General features: G+C 36.9%; 1 protein-coding gene across 2 annotated transcripts in view; it reads left to right on the top strand.

The window, feature by feature from the left end:
• LOC6579037 (G protein alpha o subunit) overlaps nucleotides 1–13,290 on the top strand; it is a 36,641-nt gene that overhangs the window by 3,641 nt on the left and 19,710 nt on the right. The window contains exons 1-3 of one of the 2 annotated variants that reach the window (XM_015163443.3): nucleotides 6,889–7,265; nucleotides 12,280–12,464; nucleotides 12,555–12,715. In XM_015163443.3, the coding sequence (XP_015018929.1) occupies nucleotides 7,148–7,265; nucleotides 12,280–12,464; nucleotides 12,555–12,715 (464 nt within the window). In that variant the 5' untranslated portion in view covers nucleotides 6,889–7,147. Of the gene's footprint in view, nucleotides 1–6,888; nucleotides 7,266–12,279; nucleotides 12,465–12,554; nucleotides 12,716–13,290 lie in introns of those variants that run through there. The other variant, XM_002004898.4, reaches the window with a different exon arrangement.

Raw genomic sequence — 13,290 nt, 5'->3', positions numbered from 1 at the left:
TGATTGACATGGAACCGCAAGCCATGCGCCATGACACCAAACTAGGGAAAGGTTCAAGTGTGGTGCTGCGGTGCGGTGCTGCTGTGGTGGCTACATGACAACGGGTTCTTTTAAGCGGACAACTTACCCGGCTGCCAGCTAAGCACTTAAGCAGTTTTGCAACCCATTGACATTGACATTGGTGTCGCGCGCTAATCCCGTTTACCTGAATGCCACGCGCCAGATCCCACACACACACACATCCAAATAAAGAAGGAGAATGAGTTTCCGTTTGTCGTGCATATGGGTGGGATATATATATATACATATATAACAATCAATTGGAGTAGGTTCTGGGAAATTGAATTTGATAAATACTAAGGTTAAATTTAGTTGGAAGTTGAAGTTAAATTTTAATCAAGTCTAAGCACTTAAAATGCTGGAAAAACAAAGCAGATTTTTATTGGGAATCTGACTTATTGGAGAATTATATCCTTAAGCTCTTTTAGAGTTCAGTAAACCTTAAACGTGAATAGGGTGCTGTTGAGAGTGATAGAAGACTCTTTTTGATAGGGCTTAACAGAGTTACTAAATGAAGGGTTAACTACAACTAAATTGACATCATATATTCTGGCAAAATTTGATATATTTTAAATGAGTTTAGTTTTAGTTCCAATATTATGTAACAAATTTGCTGTAGTTTTTCTAATTCCTAGTATTGCTCATTTCATTATTTCTTTTATTATTATTGCATTGAAATTGCTTGTCAACAGATTTCAATGAATTTTATGGCTACAACTAAAGCCCTTACTTCGCTTTTACGACTTGCTATGCGCACAGTGCTTAGTGCTCAACGGCGTTGATATATGGACACATTTATAAATGTTAGCAGAGAAGATATATAGATGAAAGAGATAGAGTCTAATACAAGTCTCTTAAACTAAACCGACTTAACGTACGTAAGATATAATAGAGAAGGATAAAACTGCTTCAGCCTACAATTGGCTATAAAAGTGAAAGTTAACATTGTATAGAAGAATATGATATAATATAAGAGAATAGGCAGTCCACATTGGGCAGGGGGGGAGTAGGAGATATCTGTTCATATGAATGCTGTGATTAAAACTGGAAATGGGCTCTACAATTTCTGTGCGTCAATAACTCCAAGAATATAGAAATATATAATTGATATTTTTATATGAGATTTAGTCAGATAATACTATGAAAACCTAAACAGTGCATAACATTAGCTCAGGGTCTTTCAAGTCTAGCTCCTAAATATTATCATATATAATTTGTTCAGCTTCCTTTTTTTTATATCTATATTCACTTTCCTTATCAATTTACTGGTTGAGCAATTAATTAAGTCAGCTCAGTTCAAGGTGTTAGAAATCTCTTCGTGTCTCACTTCTGTACCCAATTCTTACTCTTTTCCCGTCACTTTCTCACTCTTTCACTCTCTCTGTCTTTCTCCTTAAACTCCGGTTGCTGAGTGCATATTTGATACAACTACAGGTAACTGGCAATTGCAATGAGGCCAATATAGTTCATGTTCCATTACGGTTATTGTTGTTGTTGTTGTTGTGGGCACTGCACTTTTTGGTGAGCCGGGAGACGAATGGCAGGCCGGAAGCTTCAAATGGCGGCAGGAAGCCGAACAACAAACAATGAACGACAACACGACAACTCGACTGCAACTGTTGCCAGCTGAGAGTACATGAGCTACACCTCGACCTGCTTCGCCCCGCACTGCCCTGCCCTGCCTTGCCCCGACCCGACCCGCCCCGACCTTAACTGCTTTGTCATGGGTGTGGTTGCCTTTTCGGTCTGTGGACAAAACATCGATACACAAGTGCCAACTGGTCCTTTTGCCAGCTGCAGTTGCCCCGCCCACTGCTCTGCTGCACCTTGGCCGCCCTCTCGTAACGGATGCTTAAACACTTTAACATAATTTTGCAGGCCAAAAGTGCCTATTGAGGAAACATTTGCTGCTTGTGTTTTATGGCCCAAAGTGCACCAAGTGATGTGTGTTGGCCTAAACGTAAAGCATGGCCCGGACCAAACACAAACAAATATTGTGTTGCCTGAGAAGTTGGCGTTAGTAAATGTTGTTAGAATGAAAGAAAATGAATAGATATGCCAAGGGATTTCGATTGAAAGCAGGCTTAGATAATGAGAACTATAAGACTGAGATAATGTCTAGAGTAATTATCTGAAAAAAATGGGTTATTATACAATGAAGAATTATAGATATTATAGATCAGTATAATTGAAAGATATAATAATTATTAATGTGATTAAAGTTAAGGCAAAGAAAAACTTTTTTATTTTTATTTTTAGAATATATAAATTCAAATTCAAATATAAATTTAGTAAAATAAAAAAATGTACTTTTCCTTAATTTAATTAATTCAGTAAAATTAAAAAAAAAATATATTCGGTGTCTTAATTTAATTATCATCCTATATTATTTAACCGAAATATTTATACGAGGTCTCTACTTCTTATCTAAAGAATTTTTAAATTTTTTACTTCTAATATATATGTAAATCTGGCATCATTTTCTTTAACCCTTGCTCTTCCTTGCTTAAATTTTACTCGCCTGAAAGTGACTTTTCTAGCTAACTTATCTCGCTTCTACGCAAAAAATTTGCTGATTGAACTCCTTTTTTCCACTACTCAAAGATTCAATCAGCAAAGCAAAGAAAATATAAATGGAAAGTTCAAGGAAAATATGAAGGGAATATGAAAAATGGTTTCGCAATAATAATACCCAGAAACGATGGTACGAAGGTAATCACACTATTTGAGGAAAGCGCAGAATTGATTTTCCAGCTAAAAACGATTCACAGAAATTGCTGCTTGACGAGGCTGAAGTGAATCTGGTTGGCTGCACTTGGCTAAAGTAAATCAATGAGTGCATTTTACGAGCTGCAACTGCCATGGGGAAGTGTAAAGCCCCCTCCGCTTCTGCACTGCCTGCTCCATGCAAATAAAGAAGATTCATTAAATAAACTATGGAAAACATGCCAAACACAATACAAATCGAATTTAATTGACTCGAGTCAAATGTCGCAAAAGAAAGTCAAAAGCCAACGAGTCTGAGAGAGAGGGTGACAGAAGTATATTGTCTCTTCTCCTTTTCTAGTTTTGTCATTTAAAAGAGTTCGCGTGATAATAAAAAAATGAAAATGAAGCACAGAGCACCATAGTTTTATAGAAGCACTCAATTTGCTGTTTGTCGTTGTCATTGGCTGCGGTTGTTGTCGCGCTAATTCCCCTGCTGCCCGCTGCCCTCCCTCTCTCTTCACCCCTTTCGTGACGCCTGTGGCCTAACCCAATTCATTCAATAATTTCATTTGCTACTCGTTCATTGTTTCCATTTTTTTTTTTTTTTCGCCACTGTCCGCCGCTTGCAAATGATGATTCAATTGAATTTGTTGTTTTGCGTAGCCAACCCCAGCCCCAACCCCAACCCCAACCCCAACCCTAGCACCAGCTCCACCACCCCTTCTCGACAGTTGCCCTGTTAAAGCAGGGCAGCCATTCGGACTAGGTCTCTTGCTTTAACACGCCATTTGTTCGTTTCGCCATGGAATGCAATTACCTTGCGGTCTCTGACATCGACGCCAATTATCGCCACATTTAACTGCTCCACTGAGGAGGGCAGCCAGTGGGTTGAAGATATTGTGGTGTAGTTTTGGCTCAGTGGTTGCAACAGTTCTTGGAAATCTCAACAGCGGCTATCGGTTGGCATTATCCAAACTGCAATTCTCAGAAAGGTCTAATTAAAACTGAAATAAAAGCCTGAAGGTTGACTGCAATTTCCCTTAATAATATCAACTTTTCAATTAGAGTGCTCAAAATATTAACTAAGAGCAGTTAGGCTAATGCGCTTATCAAATCTGAATAATCAGAGATAATGTGCAATTACGATTTTAATTAGCTTTGAGTTGAGGGAAGTTGAAACAGAGAATTGTGCGATGATATAATATAATATTTTAGTTTATTGCTAGGAATATATGCATAATATAATATAAAAGAAAATCAACGTTAAAATGCTTGTAAAAACTTTTAAAAATCCTTAATCAGTGTGAAAATTTTTAAATTAGATCTTTTAGACATATAAAAAAAAAACTCCAATGATATTTTTCACATGGAAAATCTTAAAAAAGAACTCTGACTTTAAAGCTCAATTCAATTCACTGCATATTAATTAAGGGTTATATTAATAGCCAATAAAATGCTATATTATGAATGCCCATTGTGAATGCTCGGGTCACCATAATTACCTAAACTAAGGGCCAGCACACATTTTGCATGGCCATGCGAATGCTGGCCATAATTGTTCGACGAGCCTTTGACGTTTTGCCTCCGCCTTTATGAGCCATGCAATAAGATTAATTGACTTATGTGGCGTGCAGTTGACTGTTGAGTGCGCGCGCCTGGACGCTACCTGGGCATTGATTTGCTCGATGGCGATTCGCAATTTGAAATGCGATATGTGCCTGGAGAGCTGGGCAAAAAGCTTTTTGGTCAATTAACGCTGGCAGTCTGAACATTCAATCAAACAGCCGATGACAATGACTGAACACAATTGGGCAGCCATCATCAATTGGGGTTCGATTTTCATCCATTTTTTATCTAATCTGCCGCCGGCGGCATTCAATGTATTTGTGTTCCCCACTATGCTATAGTTTTCCGGTAAGGGGGCGAAAATAGAATGAAAATATACTCATCCTGTCGGCTGTCAACGCTCGTCATTTGATGGAAAAGGTCAGCTCTCGTTGCTTTCAAGCCGTATTCTAGCTAAGGCGCCTAATAGTTAGCCGTTTAAAAGCTAAGCTGCCTAAAAGTGACTTTAAAATGCTAGCTTGTCTATGAGCCTGCCCATGTGTGTGTGTGCTACACTCGCTGCTGTTGTTGTCCTTGCCTTGTCACACTCGCTGCTTGGCTACTCGCTGAACGAACATCAAGCCAATTGCAGCGCGCGCTCACTTGCCTACTTCACTCTGCCGTTCCTTCTCTCTCCAGTGCTCTTTTTTTTTCTACACACATTCCAGGCTGACAGTTCACTCACTCTCCCGCTCTCGCTGGCTCCTTGTCATGCGCGCTCTCCTGCTCTCCCACGCGCACAACGTAAAGCTCTGTCAGCCCATTCACTAATGTGTATGTGTATTTCGTAAAAGCTTTTGCTTCAGCTGTAATTGTGAGTACGCGTGTGCGTGTGTAAGCAGGAGAGATAGAGAGAGCGAGAGATTGAGTGATTGATTGAGAGTGAGTACGTGCAGGCGCATTTAGGGCGGCTCCGTTTGCTAGTTGTTCGTTTAGTCCAGCGAGTCCAGTGACAGCTCCAGCCAACTCAGTCAGTTGGTTAGTTAAAGAGCAAAGCGAATCGTGCAACCAAAACCAAAAAGAAAAAAAATTATATATAAAAATCACGCGTATTTTCACTACGTAAAGAAAATTTAAAAAAAAAAAAAAAGAATTCCTAAAAATATAAAAAAAAATAACAAAATTGTATTATAATTGTTCAACTTGATTAATAAAACAATAATTGAATTTTTGCGCGCTCGTTAGATACAGGCGCGACAAGTGCTCGACAATTGCTGCGTTAATTATAAATGAAAATTAAAATCGAAATGAAAAGGAATATTTTTAGCAGCTTCGCCCCGAAATTTTCTTTCATATGAATCATTTTTTTCTCTGCTGCTGTCTTTGCGCTGCTGGAAGCGTGCAATAAAAATAAACAAAAAGCAGAAACAAATTTATATATATAAAGAAAAAAAATCAAAACCAAAGAAAATTGAATATTTCGTGCTTTTCACAAAAGAAAAACTGTAGCAACAAAAAAAAGAACAATAGCAAAAGTACTTCGCGCTCGCACTCGCTATCGCACTTGCTGTTTGCTTTGCGTCAGATCGAGCAACCCCCTTGGCCGCCCAATCAACCACCCCAACACCTCTCACTGTCTCTCTCGCTCGCTCCCTCTCTCTGCATGTGTGCGTGTGTGTGAATGTGTTTATGGCCACTTGTAAGACCAGCGCAGCGCTAGCTATTCGGGAAAAACTCTTGGTCATGTCCATGGGCATTTGCAAATAATATGGCTCGCTATTAATTTGTCTATCAATATTATTTATGGCCACGTACAATAATCGACTATGCATATATATATATAGATTTATATATGTATGAATAAGTGTGTGTGTGAGCTTATCCGCTATGCAATATCGCTGACTATAAAATAACCTTTTTTGCTAGCGTGTTTTATTGATTTTTTTGTTGTTTTTGCTTTGCTTGTCACACGCTGCGTATGCGTGTTGTGCGTGCGTGTGTGTGTGTTTGTCAAGGCTCTAGCTGCACAGATATATATGTATATATATATGCACTCATTATATATATATATATATGAAGTGTAACACCTGCTCGCCCAACTCCTTTAGCCAAAACAAATCCTCTAATCAAGCCAAAAATCTTGTATATAAGCTAATTGTATTATTTTCTATTACAACTTTTATTTCTTAATATCTCTTCTTTTTGGCTAGAAATCAGAAAGCACAAAAAGCTTTTGCTCTCTCTTACTCACTCTCACTTGCTCTCTGGTGAGCATTTAATTTGGCCAGCTGGTTTTGTGCTTATCTCGGGGTTGCTGGTTGCTGGCCAAGAAAGCACGAGGCGCAAAGTTAATCATTCGAATCGGCATCGCATTCATTTCGTGCAGCATCCGCGTGGCAGACGAATGTGTCTCGGCTGTTATCCTGGCATCGAGTCGCCCTGTTTGTCAACAAATGCGCATAAATTCAATTGTTGTTACGGTTATGTCACCCGCTGGCTGACAAGTGCAAATGCAAATCAATTCAACTGAAATCGCATCGAACAATTTCTTGCAGTGTAACGCGCACAAGCCGAAAGTGTAACTGAAGACAACAAAAAAAAAATAAAACAAAAAAGAAAACAAATATTTCTAAGAATTTCTTAAACAAATATTTTCGTAAACAAAACTGTAAGGTTAAGGCACAACAGAGGCGTTGTTGTTGCTGCCGTTGTGGGGGCTTTGTTTGTTGTTGGTTAATTTCCGTTAGACTTCTGCATCCCCCGCGTATTCGGCCATTGATTTGGCCGATATCAAACGACCTTCAAAACGTTTTGCGTCGAGGCAATACGCACCATGGGCTGCGCACAGTCTGCCGAGGAGCGAGCCGCAGCCGCCAGAAGTCGCCTGATCGAGCGTAATCTCAAAGAGGATGGCATACAGGCTGCCAAAGAGATTAAGCTGCTGCTCTTGGGTGAGTTACCATGTCTCCCTGTCCACTCTACCACAGCCCCTGCTGTCACCCTCTCTCTCTCTCTCGTCCTCTCTCTCAGGCTCGCAGTCTTTCTCCGGTTTATCGCTCGTTAAGTTTGCCGCCGCGTAATTACCATAGCATACTTAGCGGCTGCTCTTCTATGCATATCAAGTTGACCTGCCTCCTAGGCCCTTAACGAGCTGTCCTGCTGCCGACTTGCCACATCTATAACTAATCTGCCTGGCATATATATTGTTTTTTTTTTGTGTTGTTTTTTATTGTCTGCTTTGCATCGCACATCAACATTTCTCGGCTGTTGCCGCATGTAAAATGCTATAAATTTAATAATCAGCAATAATATACTTTTCATACTCAGACGCTTGGCGAAAGTTCAAGGTCAGCCAACGAGTGTGGGTGTGCAGATCTCCCACTCTCTCTCTCTCTCTCTCTCTCACACACACTCACCACCCTCTCACTGGGCGTGTGTGTGTCTGTGTGTGTGTGCCCTGCACCGGTAATAGTTGATTGCAAACTGCAATTATATTATGTCCAACTAACTGTAAACGTAATGACTCAAGCATGACTTGTGCAGGACTCAGCAGATACTGCATAACATTGAAATAGTTCCGTCTCTTATCGATTTTACACCTGAGCTGATTTCTGCTGCATTAACAATCTCATTTTGCTTTAGATTGTTTTTTTAGATTAGCATCTTAACAAGTTGGGTTTTTATTAGCTTAAAAGAAAGTGAAATGGAAATGGCATTGCTAATTGTATTATGAAATGAAGTTTAACATCTCTGGGACAGTAAAATTACTTTGGCACCTCAGCTTAAAGGCAGATTATATATATATATATTCGATTAGATAATTGTTGCATCTGGAGATATGATAGCTTAATTACTTGCAATATATTTAGTAAAGTAAAGTAAAGTTTCAGTTTATTTATAAATAAACATATTTACTAGTACTTTTCTATTTCTTATTTATTTATTTTTTTTTTTTTAATTATTAATTATTTATTTATTTATTTATTTTTTTTTTTTTTTTTTTTAATGCATTTGCTCTACTTAAGAATAATTTTCAAAAAGAAGTATACATTTTTATTTAAAGTATAAATTTAAGCAAATGTATAAGGAATAATAACTAATAAAATTAATCATAAAAATTAATAATGAATAGTAAAAAATAAAAACATATATTAGTAAGAATCTAAAGTTCTGTTTAAAAGTCTTAAAAAATTGTAAAGTTTTGTCTAAATACCACTCCGCACATTCCCATTTCCATTTATAGGGCATATGTTAGCCAAAGCTTGTTTTTTTAAATAAATTTCAAGAGTTTTCACATTAGCAGCCAAATGAATAATGTTTGTAATTCGAAGAGTTGGTCCTCTGTGCAGTCGCTGCTCTCATTTTGCAGTTACGTGTGTATTTCATTTTTCATTTCCCTCTCCAATTCTTATTTCATTTTTTTCATTTGCAATTTTGCTGATGTTTACATATATGTATGTATGTATGTATTTTTTGTGTTTCATTTAATTTCCTCTTGCAAATATCAGCGTCCGTCTCCTGGGCAAAAGATTTAATTTCTGACAGTTTTGCGTGTTTGTACAAAATGTTAAAATGCTGCTCAGCATTTCTTTATAAATATATATAAGTGGGTGGGTGTATGTATGTGTTATGCTTACTTTTCTCACACTGGAGAACAATGTTTATTTAAAAGAAGCTTCAGTGTGCGTGCGAGCACATATTCAAAATAATAATCAAACAAAAACTAAACTCTCACCTCGACCTCATCTCTATTTCTCCTGCTCTTGCTCTTGCTCTTTCTCTTGCTCTGGCTCTGGCTCCGTCTTTCTTTGGCTATTCATGCAATTTACGTAGGCATTAAATTTTAAGCACTCGCCTTCACTTCCCCAATACAAACATCTCATTAATTTCACGTGCCGGCAGTCATAAACAACGTTTTCCACTAGAAGAGCTAGATAAACTTTGCGCTTGATGCCAAAACATTTCTCGTTCGGTTCTCGGTTCCTCAACTCCCAAGTTGATTGTTGTATTTAATAGTTCTTGAATGGATGCATTCACACAGACACACACACACACCCATACCCACACTCACTTACTTACTCTTATAGATATTTATAATCGAGAAATTTTCTTAACAATTACGCTTTGAGCGCATTGAACTGTTTTCCTCAAATGAACAACGGAACCTAAACAAATTTCCAAGGCGCATTCTTAATTTATGGACACAGTCCAGCATGTAAACGACCCGCAACACGTTAGGCTTGTGCTGCGTGTGCTATAAAGACCCTTTCTCTAGGCAACGTCTAGCTGGTCTATATATAGAACGTAACAATTTGGAATGTTTAAAAACGGAAATACTTTTTGGCTTGCCGTAAATAGCTGAGCGATTAAAAATGTATCCCTAAAGGTCCTATCAAATAGTTTTTGTATTATTAAACTCTTTTTATAGTAGTTGTTTATTATAAGAATATTTATGGTCTTTGGGAGAAATTTATAGGTTGATAAATGGCAAAGAAGGGAAACTATACGGTATCAGCTATGAATTAAGATAGCTTAAGACCTTGATTTGTAGAGATAGCTATTGATATATAGATAATAGATAAGAAATACAAGATACACGATTCAGGACAGTAGATACTAGATCTGGTATCAAGTATCTAGCATCGATACTTGATACCAGATACTACATTCCAGATACTAGATACAGGATACCAGATACTAGATACAACCAGAAAAATACAAGATACAAGCTACAAGATACAAGATACAAGATACATGATACATGATACATGATACTAGAAACTAGAAACTAGAAACTAGATACTAGATACTAGATACTAGATACTAGATACTAGATACTAGATACTAGATACTAGATACTAGATACTAGATACTAGATACTAGATACTAGATACTAGATACTAGATACTAGATACTAGATACTAGGTACCAGGTTCCAGATACTAGAGTCAAACTCCATTTTATTGCATGGATGGAGTTACAATAGATGAAGGCTGTATTGTTATACAAATTTTAAATTTCACACCCAAACACTACTTTGACTAATCTAAAAATCAATAACTAATATTTTTAGGTAAATAAACATAAGCATAAATAATAAATATTCTAATGCAAAAAGTTCCCCCAGATTAAGTAAACGGATTTCATTGAAAATTCGTGCCATAAATTATAGAAATTCACGGAAAATCGTTAGCAAAGATAATTTGTGAAGCGCTTTAGCAATAATTTTCCAGCTGACTTAAATGCACAGATTATCAACAAGTGCATGCAAAACACAAGTACACAAACACAGACAAAGCGCACTCAATTATGGTGAAGAACGAAAGAAAATTAGAATGAAAAACTGGGGGGAAAATTGCACAGAAAATTGTGTAAAATGAAAGCGGCTAAAATTAGACGGCAAATGCAGTAGACAAAGGCAAAGTGGGCTAGTTAATGCAAGTGAAGCCAGGCACAAGGCACCAATTGAGACCCAAATAGAGCAATTTCGGGCGTAGACCACCTAAGTTAAACAGAAAAAAAGCAGAAAAAAAAACCCAAAATAGAATAGAGAAAAAACTTAAAGCCAACAATTAAGCCTTTGTTATGTTCAGAGCTGTGCTACAGCCGGCGGACAAGTCCGAGCCAAGAGCATAAGATGCTGATGACCATTATGATGATGGCAATCATAATGATGATCATGATAATGATAATCACGATAACGTTCTCACTGTGTGTGTGTGTGTGTGTGTGTGTGTGTGTGCTAAAGGCCATTAAGCTCTACTTGTATAATACAAAGCGCACACATTTAGCTCAACAACTACGAACTATGCACTTGTAATCTGTGCATAAATATTTATAACCTCCCCCCGCCCTGCCCAGCAGCGCCCCCGCCCCGCCCCATTGACCGCCCCTGTAACGCCCACAGTGAAAAAGTGCCCCGAGTGCGTTTTGCGTCACTGCACATAATCAGACGCCTTCTGTATTTTGCACTTTACATCTTTGCCACACACACACACACACTGGCTTGGGGCGATTTGCCATAGCGCAAAGATACCCTACGCCACTGCTTTGTGTGGTAGTTTGGCTTTTTATTTGAGTCTGAATTATATCAGATAGTTTTGAATGGTAAAGTCGTTTTTTCTTTTATGTAAAGTTGGGAAGATTATTGAGTAAAAGTTGAGAAAAAACTGCAGATATTTAGTTGTCCGTATTAATTCTGTTTTATATCTGTCAATATATAGAAGGAACCCTATTTTAAACATTTATAATATTTATTTAGTAATAGTTCAATAAAACAGAAGCAACAGATTGATTAGGCTAGGTTTTTTTTTTTTTTTTTTTTTTTTTTTTGTAAATAAAATATTTAATAAATTATAATATTGTTTTTTAATTCAATTGAGCAATAAGCTTTACAACAAATGTTGCATAATAAATCAACAGTTCAATAAAAGCCAGAAAATATTATATTAGTAACTACCAAAATAAAAGCTCAGAAAGTTTTTTGCTTATAGAAACTGAAACGTATAATTCAATTAATATTTTATTACTTATCAAAATTTGTTAGGCTCAAGTAATTTTTTTTTTTTTTTTATTTTCTTTAAAAGTAATTAATAGTAAATCCAACTCCACACATACTACAATACATATAATATATATTTAAAAATTTACAAATAAAAACTGAAACAATAAAATAAATATTTCCTCTACAATTTCTTATGCCAAATGACACTTCCACAATTCCCTTTTTCTCCATCCCAAGCGCTATTTATTGTTATTATTAAAAATAACAAAAATATTTATACATTCCATTTGAATCGAAACCCCATAACATTGTATGACTCTCCTTAGGTTTTCTATTCATACAAACCCAAGGGTATTTCTTGTGCCATGTCAGCAGCTTGCAAAACTATGGCCAAGCGTGATATCTTTGTAGCATGTGCGTCTTATCTTATTTCTGTATATTTGTTGCTTCTTTATTTACAGGCGCCGGTGAATCGGGCAAAAGCACAATAGTCAAACAAATGAAAATCATTCACGAGAGCGGGTTCACTGCGGAGGACTTTAAACAATATCGACCGGTTGTCTACAGCAACACAATACAATCATTAGTTGCAATATTGCGAGCCATGCCAAATCTTAGTATTCAGTATAGCAATAATGAACGGGAGGTGAGTCGAATAACAATTCCATTCTAATGCATTCCATTTATCTATCTAATCTGACTCTCTCTCTCCCTCTCTCTCTCTTGCTTTCTTTAGAGCGATGCGAAAATGGTGTTCGATGTGTGCCAACGCATGCACGACACCGAACCCTTCTCAGAGGAGCTGCTGGCTGCCATGAAGCGGCTTTGGCTGGACGCCGGCGTACAGGAGTGCTTCTCGCGCAGCAACGAATATCAATTGAATGATTCCGCTAAATAGTGAGTAGCACCTTTGATTTGTACCTCCTTATAGAAATTACCTATAGGCAATGGTGGCGGGGCTATGAGTGAAGTGAAACAGATTGTCTTGATAAGGGCTATGAACTGAGCAGACTTCACAGACTTCCCTTTGAACTATGCTGCATATCATAGCGTTGTTATGGTATTTTGCTTATGAAGAATATGAAAGCTTAGCGCATTTTCTTTTCTATTGCTACGCAAACATACTTGAGATAGGCAAGCCTAGGCCTATTTATAAATCATTCTTGATAGCTGAGGATGAAGTTTTTATAAATAAAATATTAAGTAAGATGTATAAACAAAGTATTTCCAATACAGTTTCGATCAATAAGGTTCTTATATATAGTTAGCAACAGCTAATTATATATAGGATTATTAATTATAATAATAAAAAAAAAATTGTTTGATTCAGTATGAGCAACAAGCTTCACAGCAAATGAACAATATGTTGCATTATAAATTTAAATATATATGTACATATATATTTATAATATATAGCTCATAAGCTATAAAAATATATAATATAAATAAAATATAATATAATATAATATAAA

This window comes from Drosophila mojavensis, unplaced genomic scaffold, assembly GCF_018153725.1.
Source record: "Drosophila mojavensis isolate 15081-1352.22 unplaced genomic scaffold, ASM1815372v1 contig_80, whole genome shotgun sequence".
Lineage (NCBI taxonomy): Eukaryota > Metazoa > Arthropoda > Insecta > Diptera > Drosophilidae > Drosophila > Drosophila mojavensis.
Note: the sequence above shows the minus strand (reverse complement) of the source record. Positions and strands in the feature narration are given on the sequence as shown.